Source organism: Triturus cristatus, chromosome 5_1 (genome assembly GCF_964204655.1).
Source record: "Triturus cristatus chromosome 5_1, aTriCri1.1, whole genome shotgun sequence".
NCBI classification, from domain to species: domain Eukaryota; kingdom Metazoa; phylum Chordata; class Amphibia; order Caudata; family Salamandridae; genus Triturus; species Triturus cristatus.
The window spans coordinates 802,473,303-802,497,147 of NC_140587.1; the positions used below are offsets into that span (position 1 = coordinate 802,473,303).

A 23,845-nucleotide genomic window follows, 5' to 3' on the forward strand; every position below is an offset into this window, starting at 1 on the left:
GATTTATTCTTGAGCCCTACAGCATTGGGTAAACTGGCCATTAGACACTTCAAAGGTGGTTCAGTCAGGTTTCTCATTAATTCTAATAGTGCATTTAAATGTCACAAGCATATCTCAAACTGCCTAGATGTGGAGAAATATTTTACAAACAATAAGGCACATGACTCAAATTGCTGTCTGATGCGTAGGTTTTATCCAAATAGTAGCATTCACATTCTTTACATATATATTAATCCCCTGACTTTGCAGCAACGAAACAGGACTCATGCCTGTATTCCCCCGTCAAACTCTTTATGAACTTACAGCTGTTTTCTAAGACTACCACCGCCTGGGCCACCACTGTTCGCTCTACCAGGTCTCGTTTCAGGATTTACTCTGGTCCTTTCAGGGCTGTCCTTCACTCTCCCCTGCCCAATCCCGTCCTGATGAAGACCCTCTTTTGACTACCCAAGGGAGCATAGATTGGGTCGAAACGTCGACAACCATACTAGGCCCGGATCATCCAAAGGCGCTGCCCAGGGAAAGAATCCGGCAGCCTTCTTGTATTTCCCTGTATTATCTGGCCCATTATCCAGTTGTAAAAATGTTCACCACCCTGTGTATATTGCACACCACTGAACACTGAGCACTAATGTCACTTGACCACCACCTATTTTGTGATTTTTTTTTTTTTAATTGTATTGACAGCCATTAATATATGTGTAAAGAATGTGAATGCTACTATTTGGATAAAACCTATACATCAGACAGCAATTTGAGTCATGTGCCTTATTGTTTGTAAAATATTTCTCCTCATCGAGGCAGTTTGAGATACGCTTGTGACATTTAAATGCACTATTAGAATTAATCAGAAACTCGACAGAACCACCTTTGACTGTTACGATATACCCAGGTTCTGAGGGACACAGGGTCGCCCCATTTTTGTATCCTCATTAGAGACTTCAAGCAGCAGTTTTTAGATAGACAAAGAGTATTAAGGGAGGAGAACGAATTGAAAAACCTATGGTGAGAAGATTTGCCACACTGAGCCTGGGTCAACAGATGCAACCTTATTTCCTTTACATAAATAAACCGTATCATCTCTTCGGTTTGATGAGATGTAGGTTGAATATAGTTCCCTGGCTTCTTGCTTTCCCTAAAGGGTATTTTAAAGAAGGAACATTAAATTCCTGGCCTTGTGACAACTTCTTGGACCATGACACTCTTCATACAATATTTTTCTGTGCATATTACAATTCACTGCGCAGAAAATGTATCCTCCCTTTGCTTAAAGGTTGTAATTTTAAACAAGTTAGGCCACCGCTGGTGTACTTACAAATGCTAGCGTCACCTATGGTCTGCATTGAGGTAGCAAGTTTCCTAACAGGAGCAATTAGGTATAGGAATAGGTTATTCATGAGCTGTTCTGTGGATACGGTTTTGAATCATGTTATGTAAAAAAGTTTTTGGGGTATGTGTTATTTGATATGACTTTCTTTTTTAAATTTAAATATGAACAAGTGTAAGTTGGGCTAATTTTATCTTATTTATTTATTTACTCCCAGGCCTAATTATGTGATGGTGGGTTGTTTTCTCATTTATGTCGTCATTTTCCCTGTTATGGATCCCTGAGCCGTGCTCATTTTTGCATGAATTGTCATATTACTCGATGGCGTGTATTTTATTTTACTGTTTTTTACGGGAGCCGCAGATAATGAATTTCGTGTTGAGTAGGACTCTACAAAGATCATTAATTGTCCAATGATTTTTTTTTTAACTTTTTATGTTTGTTTATGAAATACAAAACAGGGGATCTTAACTGATTTTACATCTCTGTATTATATGTTTGTAGATTGATCTGTCCTGTTTTGTTATTTGTACTTTTATGGCTATATCAGCCGAATACAGTTAATTTTGACTTGACTAGCTAAATATTTTGATTTGCTATCCATCCACTCATGCACCTTTGAAGTGAATTTGTGGATGTCTGCAGGAGTTTGTGCATCATGAGACAGTTCACAGGCTTTTTCCTATTCCTTTAACTGGATCTCTGCCAAACAGGGCTGTGTTCATATCGACCGGAGGATTCCTATGTATTTACCTATTGTAAATCCTCTTATGTAGACTTTGAAGGTCTCCCAGACTGTAGAGAACCGCTCCTTAGAGCCAATGTTTGTCTTAAAGAAATCCTCTATGGCTCCTCGGAGGTCTCCCATGAAGGCTGTGTCTCTAAGAATCCTGTCAGAGAAACGTCAAACGTAGTGGGTCGGGCCATCATCAGGTGTTTCAATTGTGAGTACGATCTGAGAGTGATCAGATAGTGCTGGGTAGGAGATCAATGCTCATTATCCACGGGAGCACCTCAGCCAAACCAAGGCAGAAGTCAATCCGAGAGTGAGTGTCATGGACCGTGGAATAATGAGATTGAATTCTATCCCACCTGTGTTTCTCTCTCCATGTAGCTTTGATCCCTTCCATATCAATTATTTGTCGTAGCAGCCTAGTGTCTCGTGGGTGGTCAGAGCAGACGGGATTGCAACTGTCCATCTCAGTCTCCTGTCCATATTATATTGTGTGCCATCCACTGTCTGCATATGGTCATCACTCTCTCAAAGAACTCAGGGCTGTCAACGTTAGGACAATCGGTAAAGATCAGGGCGAAGTGTATTCCATTTAGTGTACCCTCATTGTAGACGTAGCGCCCCTCAGTGTCGCTCTAATGAAATGATAGGTGAAGTTGCAGGGTTTTCTTGAGTATGGCTATTCGCAGAGCATACGTGCTGCTGGAGGCACAGTAATGATTGGGCCCCCAGGTGCTCACAAATGTTGTAGGACTGGAGAGTCCAAGGTGTGTTTCCTGCAGAAACCTAATCTCATCATTATGTCTGTGAGTGTATGCTAGAATCTGACTATTCTATTTTGGGTTTCTTAGACCTTGGATTTTCCATATTAAAGTTTTGAGCCTAACCATTGCAGATTCTTGTGTGCAGTATGGTGAGTTAGTCCAGTAATGCCATCGAGCCCTGGTGTGCATGGATGGTAAGGGGCATGTTTCTCACCAACAAACTTTGTCTCTCTCCTCCCATCCCCCACAGCCCTTCTACACTGAATTCTCAAACTATCAGTGCATTCTGGTAAATTTCACAATCCGCATGCAAACAAAAACCTAAGCACATTGATTGAACGGGGGACTAGTGCCAGCCATCCATCGCTCCACAGTAGGCTTAGATCCAAGACTGTATAGAGAAGAATACACAGTGTTAGTATCCCTTCAGACAAAATGGCAGTGATTGTGTTGTTTCTTGAGTGCATTAAGGAGTAGGCCCATGTGGGAGGGGTCACACTTAAGTTCAATGTTCAGATGAGTGTTAAGCTGAATCACTGTCCACAATGTGGGGAGGTTGTTTAGTGTGTGTTCTACGCATCGGGGGAAGTTGGTTGATCTGGAATGTTCTTCCCTGCTTTTTTTAGCGAATTCCAGCGCCTCCTTGGGGTTGGTGTAGACTCCTGCAGTATTGTTCATTTGGATGCAGAGCTGTGCTGGGTAGAGCATTGCATAGTTGATCTGTTTGTCGCACATAAACTTTGTCACCTCTGTGAAAGCCCTGCATACCTCCTGCACCACCAGGGTAAGGTCAGGGTAGATCGAAATATCGGACCCCTGGTATCTCAATGGGCCCTGTTTTCTGGCTAAGTGCTTGGCAGTATCTCTGTCTCTATAGTTCAATAGTCATGCAATTATGGGTACAGGAGGTACCCTGACTGGAGGTTTGGGTCTGAGGGATGTGTGTGCCTTCTGCACCATCAGGAGATCAGAGAAACTGCTTCTTCCAAAGAGTTCGATCAGATGTGATTCGACAAACAGTTCCGGTTTGCTCCTGTTGGTAGTTTCAGGGAGACCCATTATGCAGCATTATTTTTGTGTAAGCAGGATTCCAATACTTCATTTTTGGTAGTAGTTTTCGCTCTAGGCAGGCCAGAGTGGCTTTCATATATGGTTCAATGTTCTCCAATGTAGATAACCTGGTTCTGCTTCTCCTAGGAGTTCTCCCAGCCTGTCCTTCAGCAGGTTTATTTACACATTAATATGGTCGATTTTGCTTCCGATCTCTTTAAGGCTGGATCTTTTTTCCAAGCTGATGGTATTTATATCCTCGTCCTGCTGCAACTCCGGAGGGGCACCTGGAATGGGTGAGGAGGGCCTGGAGTGTAACCTCATTTGTCGGTGCTACTCAAACCTGAGTTTACTTTGTTTCTGGTCGGTTTTGCCCATGTCCACTGAGGTCGTTGCTCGCTTGTGGTGTAATGACAGGGCAAGCAAGCCTCAGGTGAGGTAAGGCAGTGTCATGGTCTCTTTAAAATCACACTCAGTGGAGGCCCCACGGGTGTGATACTCAGTATCACGGAAATTCCATATTCACTGAAGTTCGCACCCCAGGGCGAGGCAACCATGCAAGGATTCATAGGTGCTGTGTGGTTAGTGCTGTGTGGTTAGTTCTTTGAGCTAGCAATCATTGGGTTGAGCGTCTATTGATCTGCTTTGAGGGACCACAGCCGGTTCAGTGCTAGGGTGCTCGTAGACCCAGTGGCATGTAAAGCTAGACCAGGAGCTTTTGGTTGCATGGGGTAAGCTTTCGGTAGATTTGGTAGAATTTGGTCTACCTGTATCTCGGCACTGGAGACTGCAATTATTTCTCCCCCTCCACTGTTTCTGTGTGGGGGGAGCAAATGTGCCTTACAGCACTTTTGCTGAAGCCCCCGCAGCTACATAGTCCTACCTTGCTCCAGTGAGTGGGTCCTCTCGCTTCTCGTCGCCACTTGGGCGTAAGCTTGTGGTGGCATTTAACTGAGCCACAGCACTCAGCTCCCTCTGTGGCTGCACCATATTTTGGAGGTTGGGTATGAAGTTGGTGGGTGCGTGATATCGCGTGATCACCGTTACTACCGTCCCTGGTGCTTCTGGCAGATTAAATTACTGGAGAATTAGATTGTCGGAGAGAGAGCTCTGCTTCAAACGGCCACCTCTGGGACTGAGAAATTTTATTATTTGGATTTCCTCGGTACTGAAATGTAATTGCTTCTGTATAGTTAGCTTGCATCTCATTTCTCCTTTAGAAAATTGGTATATGCCTGCATTAGGTGCAGTCCAATTCAAGTGTAAGCTTTTTCACAGACTTTATTGCAAGAGGCCAGAACTTATTATGTGGCTGCGCTGAAAGTTTGCAAAAAGGTAAATAGGTTGGCGCGTTATTATTATGCCAATCAGAAACTTACTAGTGACAACATCGTTCAAGAAATGTTTAAATATGTTATTGGAATTTTCCAATCTGATTTTCATTCAAGAAATGACTACGGGTACTTCAGGTTTTTGTAAGTCTTTCTACTTTTTTTTTAAAGATAATATTCCCTCAATTTAGCAGTTTTTTTTCTCCCAGCAGCCCCCACTCAGCACTCTAATTTCCTTCCTTCCTTCCTTAATGAAGGATTTAAATGTGAGTAGAATAATCCTTGGAATCTGGGAAAACTTGCAGTTTTTCTCTGGGTAATCATGGGTCAGCCTGGGTAATAACCTTTGCAGGGACTAACATTTATAATGCAATACCAGCTGTTAATCATTAATTCTGGCCTCTGTATTTCCACACAATGTACAGTCTTCTTGCAGTTGACCCTTAAATGTATTGAGTTTTACAACTGGAAACTCTGGAAGTCTCACTCACACATGCTATTGGGGGCATGCTAAAATCTGTACATGTTGACACCTCATTGATAAGTTCATTAACACAGGCCTTTCCTGTACCTGCAAGTGTGGCTGAAGTCTTAAGACCTGAATCCAGACACTCATGGAAAAGGTGTTGCCATCTTGTTTGATGGATAAAACCTCTGGTCTTTCACCAACAGGGCCTTCAAGAGTAAAAGGGGCATGGTCAAGGCCAAATCACTGAGTGTTAGCAGTACCAGTCAGAACCCAGACCTTTTTAAATTGGCAGACCCGTCTGTGACTTTTAAGGCCTATCCCAAGACTCATGCAATTTCCTTCACTTCTTCACGTTCAAAAGCTCAGCCCAATACTCTTCAAAGAAAAAACATGTCCTGACCCATGGCCTCTTCCCACAATCTCAGTTTCAACTGTGGAGTATGTTGCTCTTTGGAAAGTTTAAGACTTTCTGTCCACCTCCATAATTGGATTCAGATGAGTACCAATAGTTGGTTACTTTTGTGGTGCAGATGGGTAAAGGGCTACATCTTCCACAGCATCCTTTGTCTATGTTCCTCCTGCTCCATTCAGCAGTTTGAGGTTCTGCCGGAGGTTTTAGGAGCAATATCCCATACTCTGAGTAGGGACACACAGTATTTCCTTGAAAGGCAAAACGTTGCTTCCTCTATAGCGATGCAAAATGCTAACTCTATCCCAAATCCTGACAGCTTTCCAGAGCGATGACTGCCTATGTTTACAGCGTCTGAGTGTTTAATTCGCTTCTGCAGAAACACAGGAAGAACCTCTGTTTCTTGGTGGATAGCCAACACTACAATATGTGCTCCCATTTGCCAGTAGGGAGCCCGTACAATGGTTGATTCTTAAAACAAGTGAATTATTGTTCCAGATATTATTTCTCCAATGTTTAATTGAACTGTACTACTGTCCACTTTATATACAGTTTTCCCCCGTTCCTAACAGTACGTTCTACATTTTTACCAAGATATGTTGACAAACGGTATTGAATTTGTACAGTTAAGTGTAGAAGAATTTAAGTGGGTGGTAAACATACTGTTGTCTGTTGGTCTCTAGGATCATCATGTCAGCATTGACTGGATGACCCAAAACACAACTCGATATTTATTAATATTTGGTGAGTAGCCCTTCTAATAGAAGTGCTGTATATAGTTTCACTCACATGGTGTATAAGAGCAGTTTCGGATAAGCACCCATCATATTCACTACTTGGTGATAGTTAAATTTGGGTGGTGGCACAATGATACTCATTATGATGCTAACAGTGATATTACTCATTATGATGCTAACAGTGATATTACTAATTATGTTCATTATGTTACAGCGGCATTTGTAGGCATCAGCAGTGTGTACATATTTATATCTCAGTGGAAGACAATAGGTGGAAAATATGATGTTCAGATATTAAGTTACTTCAGAGTGGGGAGGTTGACATTAGAACATTTGATTTCTTTGGTATGAGGAATTGTGTGTCTCTGGTAAGATTAGGAGAGCATTTCATAAAAGTGGCTTAAGAAGCTGTAACAATCAAAAACTCAAAGGAGCATGAAGCACTGTGAATTTTAAGACGGTGCAGATTTTCCTATGACCTGGTATGGGGCCTGTATTAAAGGAACATATAGAGGGCCATGTGCGTAGAGAAGATTCAGATTGGCAACTCTTAGTGAACGAGAGTTGTTTGATCTCTAATTAAGAGCTATCAGATTGGGTTGAACCGTGGAGGGTTTCATTGGTCAAGGGAACTGGCTTGAAATATTCACCTTGCTTAACCAATACCCTTCTTGGTGTCTGTGTAGCAAGATAAATAACATTGCCACCAGCAATGAATGCGGTTGTAGACAGCTCATCTCAAAAGCTATTACAGTAGTCCAATTTGATGAAAACTAGCGCATTGGGATTTCACTTTTCTGTATGGAATATATTGGCCTATTTTTACGTTAGAAGGCTGAAGGTGGTTACCTTTATTGTTGGAGGGCATACGTAACTCCAGGTTCATGATGGAGCTGAATTGAATTACTAAATGTCTGGTTTATGATGAAAGTGTCGAGGTTCAAGGTGACAGGAGGGAAGATGATAGGAATTGGTAATGTGGTGGAGGTTAACACCTTTTTATTGAGGCTTCTGATTCTTGAGATGAGCGCCAACTATTTGTTGATGGCAGAGAAGCATTTTAACATTTTTGATTGCATCTCTGGTGTGGAAGAAGGGAAAGGGGGTGTGGTTTTGGTATTGAAGTATAGTTAAGAGAGATTGGTAATAATGTCACCAACAGAGATAATATAATGGGGAACATTGTAGAGGTCCCCCCAGAACTGAGCCCTGATGAATATCATTTTCAGTACTGCCTGTTACTAGAAAGTACAGTCTATACATCTAGAAGAGCAAGGAGTTGTTCATAGTTTTGAACATTGTGCAAAATGTGCAGGTTCACATTGTTACCTGCATTTTTATATTTAAAAACTAGGAAGAAATTGTCCACACAGCACAAAAGTGAAATGGAAATCAAGACCTGTTTTACTGCAGGCAAGCGCATCTACTATCACGATTATGTTTTGGATACATGCAATATTTGTTCTGTTTACAGGAGCTTTACGAATTGAAATACTGAATAAGAAAGGAGAAGCAATTCAGAAACTGCCAGGGTCAAGCCACTCAAGTGCTAAGAAATTGCTGGTTGAGCTCAAGGTTATTTTGCATTGTAAGTACAAAACCCATTTTATATCAGCTTTGTATATTGGTGATGCAAGAAACTTGAAAGCTGTGCTCAACATTTGTAAATTCGTAAAACAGTCTTTGTTCTGAAATGTTGTTTTCATTTTTACCTGAATGAGGTAGGAGAATCAAGAGGTACAGATAGTGCTCTAAAGATAGTGCATGCCCCCCCACCTCTCCAGTACCAGATTTATTTAGTTCAATCTTGCTTTTTGAGCAGTAGGAATATACACCAGTTTTGACACTGTAAGCTGTCTGTCATAACTCAACTCATGCAAACTTGGCTTCCCTGGTGAAGAAGGAAAAACACATAAGCATAGTTTTTGTTTTCATCTGGCTTCATACTAGAAGAGAAAGGCTACAGTCTTGTGGTGCTCTTGACATACAAGTAAGTTGTTTCTGTGATTTATATCTGAAAGAGACACGTTAGTGATAGATTCCTTACCTTAGAATATCCCCAGGGGTCAGACTGGATCCGGAAAGTTTTTCGTCAGCAGTACCCCTGCACGTTGGTAGGTGGCGTTGTGCGGCTCCGCGTCTGTCGCTGGCGTCGTATGCGCCGAGATGACGTCACGGAGACTACTTAGGCGCCACCCATGCGCGCTGATGTCAGTTCTTTCTTTTTCCACACCAGCAAGCGCAGATCCAGTTAGAGCACGTACCCTAGTGACTTTTTGACTAACTTTTTGAGACTTTTGTCTCTACTTCTTTTGAGTCTTTGACTCCCGGTGCCGGGTAGGGATGCCTGGGTTTAAATACTGCGGGGCCTGTCGCTGTACGATGTCGTGGCCGACCCCCATGGCGTTTGTCTCTACTGTCTGGAGCGCGACCATGACTCCCAGTCATGTTCCGACTGTCTGGCCATGGCTCCGAAGGCTTTGCGGGAGCAGTCCCGAAAGCTGCTGGAAGCCAGGCAGTCGTCTCCGCGCTGTTCGAGGTCCAGGGGTCGCTCGAGGGACCGACTGCGGAGCCATCATCATCGCTCCTCGGGGTCAAAGTCTTCACCCTCAATCTGGTAAGAGACGTCACAATAAAAAGTCAAAGAAGCGTGTTCGCTCGCCGGCGTCCCCCTGTCGGTCTCCAGATGAGGGGGCCAGGGGTCCTTCCCCTGCGGCTCCGTCGGAGCCTAGGAGATCCGCGGCCTACTCGCCCTATCCGGATCCGTCGGCGACTCCGGCCCAGGTGCAAAAGTTTCTTACCGCCACGGACAGCCTTTTCAGGCCTAGGGCTCCCGCCATCGCGCCTTCGGGCCTTGCGGTCCCTATTGAGGGCCCTTGCTTGCCACCGGGTCCGCTGTTGGCGCCACAAGGTCCTCCGCCGGCGGCTCCGTTCTCGGCGCCGCCATGCGGCTCCGTTCCCGGTGCGGCCATGGTTTCCGTTTGTCCCACCTCCGCCCTTGCCTGAGTTTCTGGGCAATTTTGCTCCAGCTTGGGACCCTAATTGGGCGATGGAGCCGGATCGGCACCGTTCGCGGCGCCGTTGGAGCATTTGTTTTTCCCTGTGCCTCCCCCACCGCCTGTGCCTCGGGCCGTGGAGGAGGGGGATGACTGGGAGGGGTCGGAAGACCTTCGTGCACGGCAGCGCATGTCTGAACATGAGTGGGCGGAGGACTCTGAGGATGCAGGTGGCCTTGACCTCTCCTCTGAGCCTGGATGTATGTCTCCTCCCACTGTCATGGAGGAGGGCGCCACATATACTGTGGTGCTTCGCAGAGAAGCTGAGGCCCTTAACTTTGATCTGCCTACTGTCACTCCAAAGACAAACCTCCTTACTGAAGTGCTTCAGCCGGCGGCAAGTTCCATGGAACCTCTGCTTCCGTTTAATGAGACCTTGACAGATGTTTTGATGAGCACCTGGTCTAGGCCAGCCACCGGGGTTCCTGTGGATGAGAACGTGGCCAGGCGTCATTGCCCGGCACCGGGTGACCCGGCCTTTTTGACAAATCATCCGACTCTGGAGAGCCTGGTCTTTCAGGAATCCACTTCCCAAAGTGCGTTCCCCACCGCCCCGCCGGATAAGGAATCGAAAAAGCTGGAGCAGTTTGGCAAGAAGTTAATTTCCTCTGCCAGCTTGGGGCTGCGGTCAGTCAACACTGCATGCCTCTTGGGCCGCTACTCTCATGCTGTGTGGGACACAGTGGCGCAGACACTGCCCCAGTGCCCGGAAGAGGTTTGGGCTATACTTTTCCAAGCTGAGAGAGGAAGGATGCCACGAAGTTCGCCATTCGGTGTGGGCTGGATACCGCAGATTCTTTAGGGAGCGCGATCTCCACAACAGTGGCCCTGCGTTGCCATGCCTGACTGCGGTCCACTGGGTTTTCGGGGGACGTCCAGAGTTCCCTCATTGACATGCCTTTTGATGGTACTCGCCTGTTTGGCGATTAGGCAGACAGTGCGCTGGAGCGTTTCAAGGACTCTCCGGCTACAGCCAAGTCCTTGGGTCTCTCCACCACACGCCCGGCCACGTCTACCTTTCGTTCCTTTCGTGGCCACAGAAGGGGCACCCCTGCACGCTCGTTCAGCCAGAAGCCTGCGCAGAACCAAACTTAGCGCGGCCGTGGGCGTGGAAGCCTCCGTGGTGGCACAGGGGGCCAGCGTGCGGGTCAGTCCACATCCGCTCCCGCAGCATCCGCCTCAAAGCCTTCCTAGTTCGAGCTTTGGGATGCACCCCACGCCGGTGGGCGGCAGAATCCAACATCACCTCCCCCACTGGCATTCTGTCACTTCAGACAGGTGGGTGCTGCAAATCGTCCGGAGGGGTTACTCCCGCCCCTTCGAGTCTACCCCCCAACCATGCCACCTCAGTTCCACCGCATGTCGGGAGATCACTTTGCGCTTCTCCAACAGGAAGTCACGGCCCACCTTGCCAGGGGGGCCATCGAGCGCGTTCCTGGGCCAGAAGTAGGACATGGTTGTTATTCCCACTACTTTCTGGTCCCCAAGAAGGACAAAGGGGGCCTGTGCCCCATCTTGGACCTCAGGGACGTCAATCGCTTCCTCCGGAAGGAGAAGTTCAAGATGTTGACTCTGGCTCAGGTTTTGGATGCCCTCGACCCTGGAGACTGGATGGTAGCGTTGGACTTGCAGGACGCATATTTTCACATTCCCGTCCTGCCGGCCCACCGGCGTTACCTGCGGTTCTCGGTAGAGCAGGAGCATTTTCAGTTTGCCGTGCTCCCCTTCGGCCTTACCAGCGCCCCTCGGGTGTTCATGAAAGTGATGGCGGTGGTCGCAGCTCATCTGCGCAGGTCAGGGGTTTCAGTCTTCCCCTACCTCGACGACGGTTTGTTGAAGGCGGACTCGCCCCAGACAGTCGTCACCCACCTTCAGACTACGGCCGACCTCCTGTATTTGCCGGGGTTCTCCATCAATGTGCCGAAGTCGCACCTGAGTCCCTCTCAGAAGCTCCCCTTCATCGAAGCGGATCTGGATTCGACGCGGTTTCGGGTTTATCTTCCCGAGCAGCGAGTCCGGGATATTCAGGCTATGATTCCGATCTTTCAGCTTCTATCCCGGGTTTCAGTCAGGATGACCCTCCGGCTCCTGGGCCTGATGGCCGCCTGCATCCTGCTAGTGCAACATGCCAGATGGCATATTTGGGCTCTGCAGTGGGACCTTAAGTTCCAGTGGGCACAGCATCAGGGCAACCTGTCCGATCTTGTCCAGATCTCGGAGGGCACTGCACGACAATTTCAGTGGAGGCTCATGAATTGCGATTGGGTCAATGGCAGATCCCTCTCCCTTCCCCAACCGGAGCATACATTGGTGACGGATGCGTCCCTCCTGGGATGGGGCGGCAACTTGAGAGAGGCAGAGATCAGGGGGCCTCTGGTCTCCGGCGGAGTCCCGGCTCCATATCAACCTTCTGGAGCTGCGGGCGATCCGGTTTGCACTGAAGGCATTCCTTCCCACTGTCCGGGGAAGTGTAGTGCAGGTGTTCACGGACAACACCACCGCCATGTGGTATTGCAACAAACAGGGCGGGTGGGGTCGTGGATCCTATGTCATGAGGCTCTGCACCTGGCTGGGACATCAAGGCATTACCTTGGTGGTTCAACACCTGGCAGGTTCTCTGAACCCCAGCGCGGACAAACTCAGCTGCCGGTGCTTGATGGATCACGAATGGCGTCTGCACTCGGACGTGACGCATGGTCTCTTTCTGCAGTGGGAAGAGCCTTGGTTAGATCTATTCACCACCGAAGAGAACGCACAATGTCATCAGTTCTGCGTGTTGGAATTTCCAAGGTCGGCACTCGCTGGGTGACGCTTTTCGTCGCAAGTGGAGTTGCGGTCTGTTGTACTTCTTTCCACCTATACCCCTTCTGCCCAGAGTGCAGAAGATTTGGCGCGACCGGGCCCAAGTCATCCTTGTGGCTCCAGATTGGGCACGAAGATACTGGTATCCCAAGCTACTCAGCATGGCAATCGATCCCCCGATCTGACTGCCTCTTAGGGAGGATCTTCTGTCGCAGCAGCAGAGGACAGCCCTCCACCCGAACCTGTCCAGCCTCCACCTCAATGCATGGAGATTGTGCGGCGACAGTTGACAGCTTTCGATCTTCATCCCGAAGTCTGTGATGTCATTCTGGCAGCCAGGCGTCCCTCCACTAAAACGGTATACGCCTGCAGGTGGAACAATTTTTAGGTCTCGCCTTGCTATCGCGTAAGCGATCGCAAAGCGAGACTATAGGGGCTTTTAAAAGTGCTCCCAAAAAGCGGATTGCATTGCTAGCACGCGCACAATCACGCGCTTGGTGCCGCCATGCACTCCGCCTTTTGGGAGCACTTCAAAGGGTCCGCTCCCCCGCCCCCAAGCGCGCGCGCGCGCCACGCTCCGCCGGGCTTGTTTCTGAAATGTCTTCCGGGCTTGTTTCTGAAATGCACTGTCTTTCTTTCACCGTCTTTTACATTGCAGGGCACTGGTCCCCAGCTAGTGTATGCCTTCCTTTGTGTACTGCAAAACGTACATGCTTTAAGAATAATCCAATCAAAATGTCATAAATACACTTGAGGGGATTAACACGGAACAGCTGTGCCCAACACAGGAAGGGAGCACTTCAAAGGATCCGCTCCCCCGCCCCCAAGCGCGCGCCTGCGCCACGCTCCGCCGGGCTTGTTTCTGAAATGCACTGTCTTCCGGGCTTGTTTTTTTTTTTTTTTTTTTAAACCTTTATTTACACATCGAGTATTGACAGTCATGGGCCTACAACCGCCTGGGCCGGCCGCTAATGTAGAGAAAACAACAATACAGCAGTTAGAAGAGCCGAAGCGAACCGCACACCTAACGGCTGCAGCTGCCCACAACTGAACATAGTATTTCAGAAAGGTTTCTTATTAACTTTTTACAAATAAAACAACAAAAAGAAACTTACACCAGGCAAAAGAACTCCATTAACAGGGACTTGCTTTCTCATGGGCGGGGGACAACAGCGACAACGCAGCCAATTACATATTTATTTGCGTGAAAAAGAGCATGGGGGGCAGGGAGAGGCTCGGTCATCCCTCCCGCAAAGCGACTAGGAACATCAAAGTCAAGGGGACATCGTTACGTCTGGTGCGACCACCAAGGGGGGGGCGCAGATATCCCCCCGATAGGAATTCCAGGGACCCCACATCTTACTCCATGCCCTAGGCTTGCCTCTGGCCACATAAACAGTCTTCTCTCGGAACATGCACCAATCCATGTTTTCTTTCCATTTCGTAACTGTGGGGGGCCAGCCGGACCCCCAGAGCTGCGCAATGTCCCTTTTAGCGATCATGTTGCTCAAAGTCACCCAACGTTCTTGTGCCACATCGCAGTCAGTCGGTTCCCACACATTCAACACACATCGCCGAGCCTCAGGGAGCAGCGCCACACCCGTAACCTCCTCCATCACTGCATGTACACCAGTCCAGAAACGTATCACCTTCGGGCACTCCCACAGAATATGAAGAAAAGTACCAAGCAAGCCACAACCGCGCCGACATAAACCATCACTTGTGTAACCCATGTGAAGCAAGCGGGGACCGGTGACATAGACCCTATGTAGTATCTTCAACTGCACAAATCGAAGGCGAGCCGGTATAGCAACCTCCCTCGGTGAGGCTACGGCCGCGACCCAGTCCTCGTCATCCAACTCTAGGCCATCAGCGACCCAGACCTCTCGCAAATGTGTGAGAAGGTCCGCTCGAGTATTAATCAGTTTTTTGTAGATCAGGGAAATAGTACTATCTGGCAGGTAACCATCAAGCAGACGATCTTTCAACGGGGAGGCCTCGGGGATAACTGCAGGATTCAGGAAAGCTGAGAGTAGCGCATGGCGCATCTGCGCATAACGAAAGAACTCCCTATCGCTCAGCTTCTATTCCGTCTGAAGAGCTTCAAATGATTTAAAAGCACCCTTCGTCCAAAGATCCCCCACACGACTAATTCCGATCAAGTCCCACTTCTCAAAGCCTTTCGAACGCCATAAACCTCCCAACGCGTCCGACGCATACAGCGGAGTCGCACGAGACAGACGGCCCGTCCATCCCGTAGCAGCGGTGGCACAACGCCAGGCGCGCACCGCATTTTTCGTAGGACCGGTCAATTTAGTACTTCCCTAAGTAGAATAAAGCGCCCTATTGAAATCTCTGCCCGGCAACAGTAGCTTATCCATCTCGTACGCGGGGTTCACCGCCGGGCCGTATGTCCCATGATTCACCGCCACCAACTGGGACGCCCAATAATATCGTCTGATATCAGGGAGAGCTATGCCACCGTCGTACCACGGTAGGGTCAATTTAGCGAGAGCAATGCGCGGTCTCCCATCCCAAACTAACTGCCTCTGTAAGCTCTCTACCTCACAAAAATATCGGGCGGGCACCACGTCCACTGAATTCTTCCAATGCGTACAGAAAGCGTGGAAGAGACATCATTTTGAATAAGGCTGCCCGGCCAAGCGGCGATAGCGGGGGCTTACGCCAACGAGCTACATCGGCCCGCAGCCGCTGGAGCGGGGGCAACAGATTCAGAGCATAACGAACCGCCGGATCGAGGGATACGTGGATACCTAGATCTTTGAATCCAGAATGTGAAATCTGAATTTCTGAATTGGACAGCCACGCGGGAGAAGAGGGGGGTCGCCAACCAGCACATAGACACAGGATTTCACCCAATTAATGACAAGCCCTGAATTGCGACCAAAGGAGTTCAATACATCAAATAAGACTATCAACGATTTCCACGGAGAGGTGAGATAGAGCAAAATATCATCTGCGTAGAGTGACACGCGATCCTCAAACGTAGGTGTCCACCGAATACCCGTCATGGAGGGTTCCCACCGGAGCCACGCCGCCAGGGGCTCCAACGCAAGAGCAAAAAGAAGCGGGGACAGGGGGCAACCATGCCGCGTGCCCCTGCCAAGCAAAAAGGGGGCAGAAACTCTACCATTCACCACCACCTGCGCCAGTGGTTCCACGTATAACAACTTCACCCATCCAATGAATCCAGGTCCAAAACCAAACCTAGCCAGCGCCACCCAGAGATATGACCATTCCAGCGTGTCAAACGCCATCGTGGCGTCAAGAGACGCCAAAATGGCAGGCTCCCGAATAGAGTCAACTCTCGCGAGGACTCCATGGAGGCGCCGCAGGTTCAGCGCGGTGTTGCGGTGCGGAATAAAACCAGACTGGTCCGGGTGTACCAGGTCACCGATGACTTTAATCAGACGATTAGCGAGCACTTTAGCGAGAATCTTGGGTTCAGCGTTTAGGAGGGAGATGGGCCTATAAGACGCACAGCAATCACGCGGTTTGCCCTCTTTATGGAGCACCACAATGGTCGCTAGACGTTGATCACGCGGTAGGGCGCCGGCCTCTCGGGATGCAATAAACATCTCGCGGAGATGAGGTGCCAACCTATCTGGACGAAGCTTGTAGAGCTCGATCGGAAGGCCGTTGGGGCCAAGAGCCTTTCCTGAACGGACCGAGCGAATCGCCGATGCTATCTCATCGTTTGTAAGCGCCGCGTCCAGCAGTCCTTTATCATCGACCGAAAGGCACGGCAATGCAATATCTCGCAGCAATTGACGAGAGTCGTCTTCTGGCCTCTCCGAAACCGGAGAGTAGACGTCCCGCAAATGGTCCGCAAAGCAGCTCACAATCTCCCCCGGATCCGTAACTCTCACACCATCAGCACGCACAATCACCGGGACCACACGACTCGCTCGCTCTCTCTCTCTTCTCCAGCCATGCAATCAACCTTCCAGCCTTGTCACCAACATCATACAAGCGCCCCTGTTGCTCCCTACTAGCGAGCTTGGCAGCATCCGTAACCAACGCCCTGTAATCCGCTTGTTTCAGGCAAAGGGCATGGAGTTTGTCCCGTGTGACCCCTCGCCCGAGATCTTCTTCCAAGTCAGTTATGTTCGACTCCAGGTGTACCACCTCCTCAGTTTTACGCCTCTTAGCATGGGAGATCAAGGACAGGGTCTGCCCACGGATGACCACCTTGAAAGCCTCCCACAACGTTACGGCCGATGAGACTGAACCCTGATTTTCCTCAAAATAACGGTCCAGAGACTTAACCAAAAGGGCACGAGTCGTGGGATCATGCAAATACCAGGGATTAATCGGGGCCACCCTCCCCTCTACCCCCATGGCCACATCTAAGTGGAGCAGGACCGGGGAATGATCAGAGATGCCGCGGGCCAGATGTCTGACCTCCCCGATCATTTGGGCTTGGGCGGCCGGCATCAGCATATAGTCCAATCTAGATAAGGAGCCGTGGACGCCAGAGTGAAATGTAAATTGGGAGAGCCCCGGATGCATTGATCTCCAACAGTCCACAAGCCCCATAGTGTCGATAAAGCCACCCAGCCAGGAGTGCGCCCCGGGAAGGTCTCTGGGAGGGTGCCGATCCTCTCTACCCGACACCACAGAATTGAAGTCACCACCCACCAGCAAGAGGCCCTCCGGGAGCCCAAGCAGCAACCCTCCCAAGTCCGCAAAGGTAGTGGTTTGCAACCCCGGGGGGACATAAACTGAAACCAAACACAAAGTCCGTCCTTCCCACCGGCCCACCAACACCACGTAGCGCCCCAGGTCGTCGTGTATCACCTCATCAATTTCCAGCGGGAGAGAGGATCGAACCAAAATGACCACCCCTCTGGAGCCGGTAGTAAAACCAGAGTGGGCCACCAAACGGTAGCCCTTTCTATTCATAGCATGGCATGAGTGTCCCACCAAATGCGTCTCCTGCAACAGAACCACATCAGGAGAGAGACGTTTCAGATACTGTAGCACCACCCCTCGCTTCAATCGGTCCCCCAAACCATTGACATTCCATGTTAAAATGCGCAACCCCCTACCCCCCATTTCCACAGCAACGGACACCCCACCCACGTTGAGAGCTAAAAACAGCACACTGATTGCCTGGTATAAAACGAACACCACACAAAAACAACACCCCCACCGCCACCCCCCCAACTCCCGCTACACACCCCCCCACCCTGCACCCCTGCACAGGACCATTAAGCCATCCCAACTCGCAGTGTGCCTGTCGCCCCCCCATAAACCTACTCTACGGAAAGAAAGAAGGAAAAACCCCCCCGAGGAGGAAGAATCTCACCAGATACCCCGCGGCCTCCCAATGATGAAGGAAGGGTAATGCAGTCCTAGAAAAGAAAAACCCCAGTACATCAAACCCAAGTCGGTGGTGAACACAAGACTGTCAAGGAACCACAAGTCATTCGTTCACCCTTGTTCCGCTGATCCACCACCCTCATCCGCAGCTCGTTCCTCCCCGCCGTGCCGACGGTGCAAAGTGTCAAGCCAATCCTCAACCGCCTCGGGCCGGTCGAAAAAATGAGTCCGTTCTTCCAGTTCAATACGTAGCTTGGCCGGGAAGAGCATAGAGTACTTCAAGCCCATGTCCCTCAGCCGCCGCTTAACAGTCATAAAGCCCATTCGCTGTTTCTGCACCGATTGTGTAAAGTCAGGATAGAAACTGATATCCGCATTGTCATATTTCGTCGGGCCATGCACACGGGAGGCCTGCGGGATTGCGTCACGGTCCCGAAAGTTGAATATCCTGGCAATGATAGGTCGCGGTGGGGCCCCAGGCCTCGGCCGGCCCCCCGGAACTCTGTGTGCCCGCTCCACCGTAAAGAAGTTGCTGAGGCCTTTCGGCGCTAGTTTGGCCAGGATCAGATCTTCCACAAAGAGATCGACCGGCCCATCCTCCGACCTCTCCGGTACACCGATGATGCGTACATTATTCCGCCGGGCCCTGCTTTCAAAATCCTCCAGTCTCTTAGCAGAGAGGTCGCTGAGGGCCCGCAAACTACGGATCTCCGCCTGCAATTCAGAGACATCCGTCTTGAGGCCTGATGACGTGAGATCGAGCGATTTGACCTTCTCACTAGCTTTTGACAGATCTGCCTTAAGTAAGTTGATATCGATCAACACGGTGTCAAGCTTGTGGGCCAGCGAGTCGAATTGCTGGCCGACCGAGGCCTTCATGGCGTCGATGGCACCCATGACATCTTGTAGTGACAATTCCGTCGAGGGTGACGGGCCCTCCTTGGCTGCATCTGAAAGCCCACTCGATCCGGGAGATCCCTTCTGTTGGGCGTAGCGGTCCATGTTGTTAGCTTGCACGTAGCTACCCCTCCGGGGAGCTCTAGACTTGTGCTTGTCACCGTCCAGCCGGGTCGTCATCACTCAGCAGGGAGAGCAGATCTAGTATACCTGTGAGGTGCAGCAATCACCCTGGGGAGTCCACCTGACTGATGGACAGCCCCCTTTATCAATGCCACTCGACCGCTACAGATCGGTCCCAACGCAGAGCGACTGCGAGCGCCCGCCACCAGACTCGTAGAGGAAAGTCAAAAACGAAAGTGAAACCAGGGGGGGACGGGCCCGCCCAAGACCCTTAAGCCGTTGTTGTTCGATTGGAGCTCGGGGACAGTGCCAACCCAAGTCCGGGGTGGCGCCACGGAGCAGGCCTCTCTCTGGAGTACAGGATAAGTCGAGTTCCCAAAGTCCGATTTAAGTTCCGAAAACGGGAATCACCTCCGCTTCGGTTCACCAGGAATATTCCTTCAAATTAACAGGATTACAGCCAGGATAGATGTGGGAGGCCGCGAGGGTCCCGGGAGCCCTGTGCCTACGCGTCCATCTTGGTTGCGCGCTAGGCTCCTCCTGAGGGCTTGTTTTTTATTCCCATTATGGCGGTAAGCTCTCCCCGTTTGCAGTCGACAGTTTGCAAGTGTGACCTTTGCGTGTGTTGGGAAGCGCCACGCAGGGGGTGAGAAGACTGGGTCTGCTTCCAGCGGGCAGTGCTTGTTTGCTGAAAGGTGCAGGCAGGTTGGCTTATCCGCTACCGCTCTTGCCTGCGACAGTATAATAAAAATGATCTTCTCATTGCCTGTGCCGCTCCGTGCTTGAGGCCGTCCCCTGTGGCGCGACGATGCTCCCGTTAGGTTTCTACATAGCAGGCTGGGTTAGTTGCTCGACACTGCCGTGCCTAATGAATGAAGTCTAATGTGTCTTACATAGTGTTTTTACAAATATGCAATGCAAAGTTTCCCATCATAACTGACAAACACAAGTATATGCCAAACACTGCCCCCCCCCCCCCGCGTCGCTGCTAGCCCATCCCCTCCATCCCTTCCGCCTCGCTGCTGGGCCACCCCCACACCCCCTTCTCTCCTACGTCGCTGCTGGGACCTACCGCCCATCCCACCCGCGTCGCTGCTGGGACCACCCCCCCCAATCCCTCTGTGTCGCTGCTGGGACCACCCCCCCATCCGTCCCGCGTCACTGTTGGGCCAACTCCTCACCCCCCCCCCCCCCATCTCTCCCGCGTCGAAGTCTAATGTGTCTTACATAGTGTTTTTAGTATATGCAATGCAAAGTTTCCCATCATATCGGTGAAACACAAATATATGCTAAACACTCTCCCCCCCCATCCCCCCCCCCGTCGCTGCTGGCCCACCCCCTCCATCCCTCCCCCGTCGCTGCTGGCCCACCCCCTCCATCCCTCCCACGTCGCTGCTGGGCCACTCCCATCCCTCCTGCGTCGCTGATGGGACCACCACCCCCCTTCCCTCTGTGTCACTGCTGGGACCACAACCTCCCCCCCCCCCCCCCCCCACATCTCTACTGGGACCACCACCCCCATCCCTCCTGATTCGCTGCTGGGACAACACCCCCCCCCCCCCCCATCCCCCATCCCTCCCGCGTCTTTGCTGAGACCACCACCCGACCTCTAGAAATCCCTTCGTCTCAATTTGTGATCCCAATCGATCAACAATTTCTTCTAGAAACTAATCTTTTCAGGCCCATTTTCACATTAACCATTTTGCCATTTCCAGCAGTGTTTCGCAACTACAAATTTTTCAATGTGCAGTTTCAGAATGTTGCAATTTAGCCTTATTACAGCTCAATTTAAAGTGTCTCAAGGCCTGTGAGGTGCAGTTGTGCTACAGAAAAATGTAGAAAACAAATCTGAGGTTTCTGAATAGGAAAATGGCTACATACGATAGGATGGTAAATCTATCAGGAGGACGGGGGCTGACAGGTCGGTGCTTTCAAACTGGAATGACTTCTTATTTTTATAACACTCAGGATAGGAGTCAGATTTGCCTTTTTTCCAAAATAGTACAAAGGCTAGCTAGGGGCAAAGAGTGTGAGCGATGTTACTAACCATGCACTGACCCTTTTACCCCTCTAATATTGGAGGACGAGGCCCCTAACCGGAGTAGTGTTTCTAGGAGCCGTAATGTGCCCCTTCACCTAACTAAGGTGGGCGTTGCCTTAGCGGGATGGAGCTTCTTGAAAGGGCTGCGTGAATGCTTTTAGATGTGTAGCCTGTATTCAGAGTGTAACCTACTATTTTACTGTTGTAGTGTGTGCAGAGGGGCCGTGACTCACGAAAGGCAAGCCTCGAGTGAACCATGATGCCCCTCCTCTCCTCAACATGGGGAATACAAATGCATACTCTGCGCATCTGCATAAATGCTTTGCCGTAGTGTTCCTTCATGTGTAATAATTTCAACAGTAGGTATTTAACTGAAACCACAATGCAAGGTAGTAACATTGTGCACTACAGTAAAATCACTTTGAAGAAAACTTGGGGTTTAAGGGAAGTTGTTTCCCTGTGTCACGTACTTGTTACATGCACTCTTTGAGGAAATAATGTTTTGTAAGTGCCAATGTTGCTGTATTGTGGGAATAGGCTCCAGTTTAACTCCGACACTTTAATAAATATCGGACTGTGCGTTTTAGTACAGTTGTTCTGGGTAAAATCTATTTTTTTCAGTGTGTGTGTATCATTATCCTGTATGTTTATTGTGCTTCCTCCCCACTTGCCTCCGTGATGTGCTCACCCATGTGTACTCCTCCACACTTTCCTCCGTGATGTGCTCACCCATGTGTACTCCTCCCCACTTCCCTCCATGATGTGCTCACACATGTGTACTCCTCCCCACTTCCCTCCATGATGTGCTCACACATGTGTACTCCTCCCCACTTCCCTCCATGATGTGCTCACCCTTCTGTGCTTCCTCCCCACTTTCCTCCGTGATGTGCTCACCGTGTGTGCTTCCACCCCACTTCCCTCCGTGATGTGCTCACCCATGTGTGCTTCCTCCCCACTTCCCTCCGTGATGTGCTCACCCATGTGTACTCCTCCCCACTTCCCTCCGTGATGTGCTCACACATGTGTACTCCTCCCCACTTCCCTCCATGATGTGCTCACCCTTCTGTGCTTCCTCCCCACTTCCCTCTGTGATGTGCTCACCCTTGTGTGCTTCCTCCCCACTTTCCTCCGTGATGTGCTCACCCTGTGTGCTTCCTCCCCACTTCTCTCCGTGATGTGCTCACCCGTGTGCTTCCTCCCCACTTCCCTCCGTGATGTGCTCACCCTTGATTGCTTCCTCCCCACTTCCCTCCATGATGTGCTCACCCTTGTTTGCTTCCTCCCCACTTCCCTCCCTGATGTGCTCACCCTGTGTGCTTCCTCCCTACTTCCCTCCGTGATGGGCTCACCCATGTGTACTCCTCCCACTTCCCTAGGTGATGTCCTCACCCATGTGTGCTTCCTCCCCACTTCCCTCTGTGATGTGCTCACCCATGTGTGCTTCCTCCCCACTTCCCTCCGTAAACTGCTCACCCTTGTGTGCTTCCTCACCAATTCCCTCCGAGAAGTGCTCACCCTGTGTGCTTCCTCCCACTTTCCTCCATGATGTGCTCACCCATGTGTGCTTTCTCCCCACTTCCCTCCGTCATGTGCTCACCCTGTGTGCTTCCTCCCTACGTCCTTCTGTGGTGTGCTCACCCTTGTTTGCTTCCTACCCACTTACCTCTGTGATATGCTCACCCTGTGTGCTTCCTCCCACTTTCCTCCGTCATGTGCTCACCCTTGTTTGCTTCCTCCCCACTGTCCCTCCTCGCCCTTCATCCTGCACCTCCAAGTCCAACCCCCCTCTCTAGCATCTCCATTCCTGTACCAGGGCACAGTTTTACACCTCACATCCTCTCCTCTCTTCCCATTAGCTTCATTTACCACAAAAATGGATTTGCTTCAAGTAAATAAAAGGCATTGTCATTTACAATGCCAATACCTCAAACTCTAGTAAATGCGAGACCTATTGCATTGCAAATGCTTGTTTGGCATGGTGCACAGCAAAGGCTGTGGATACCCTTTCTGCCCCTCTTTCTGAGGTCCTTTTGTTCCTTCTATCCTTAGCCCAGCAGGGCTCTGCTCTGGGCACTATCAAAGGTTATCTTTCAGCCATCTCCGCCTTTCTGAGGCTTCCAGATCAGCATTCTCTTTTTAAGTCCCCGGTTGTTAACCGTTTTCTCAAAGGCATTGCACACACGTTTCCTCCCTTGCCTTTCATAATGCCTCAATGGTACTTAAATCTTGTCTTGTCTTATCTGATGTGCGCTTCCTTTGAGCCCCTTCATAACTGTCCTTTACGTCTTCTCACTCTAAAGACAGCTTTCCTGGTGGCTATCACCTCTGCCAGAAGAGTGAGTGAGCGAGCTCCAGGCTCTTTCTTCTAAACCTCCTTTTCTTTCTGTTCATCCGGACAAGGTGGTTTTGAGGACCCGTCCTTCTTTCTTGCCAAAGGTTGTCACGCCCTTCCACATCGGGCAGACCATCACTTTGCCCACCTTCTTCCTGCCTCCACATCCTTCAAAAGAGGAAGAGAGGCTCAACCGTCTGGACCCAAAACGTGCGCTCTCGTTCTATCTGAAGCGCACACAACAGTTCTGGGTGGATGACCAGCTCTTTGTTGGCTAGGTAGGTGCCAAAAAAGGTCGGGCCGTGCACAAACAGACTATCTCTCGGTGGGTCGTCCTGTGCATCAAAGCGTGTTACTCGTTGGCTAAGAAGGAGCCTCCTGTGGGGCTGCGCGCCCATTCTACCAGGGCAACGGTGGCCACTACTGTC

General features: G+C 50.0%; 1 protein-coding gene across 1 annotated transcript in view; it reads left to right on the top strand.

Moving 5' to 3' along the window:
* Window positions 1-23,845, top strand: part of SMCHD1 (structural maintenance of chromosomes flexible hinge domain containing 1) — a 1,955,900-nt gene that overhangs the window by 485,861 nt on the left and 1,446,194 nt on the right. The window contains exon 17 of the mRNA XM_085605822.1: window positions 8,295-8,408. Within this exon, the coding sequence (XP_085461948.1) occupies window positions 8,295-8,408 (114 nt within the window). The remainder of the gene's footprint in view (window positions 1-8,294; window positions 8,409-23,845) is intronic.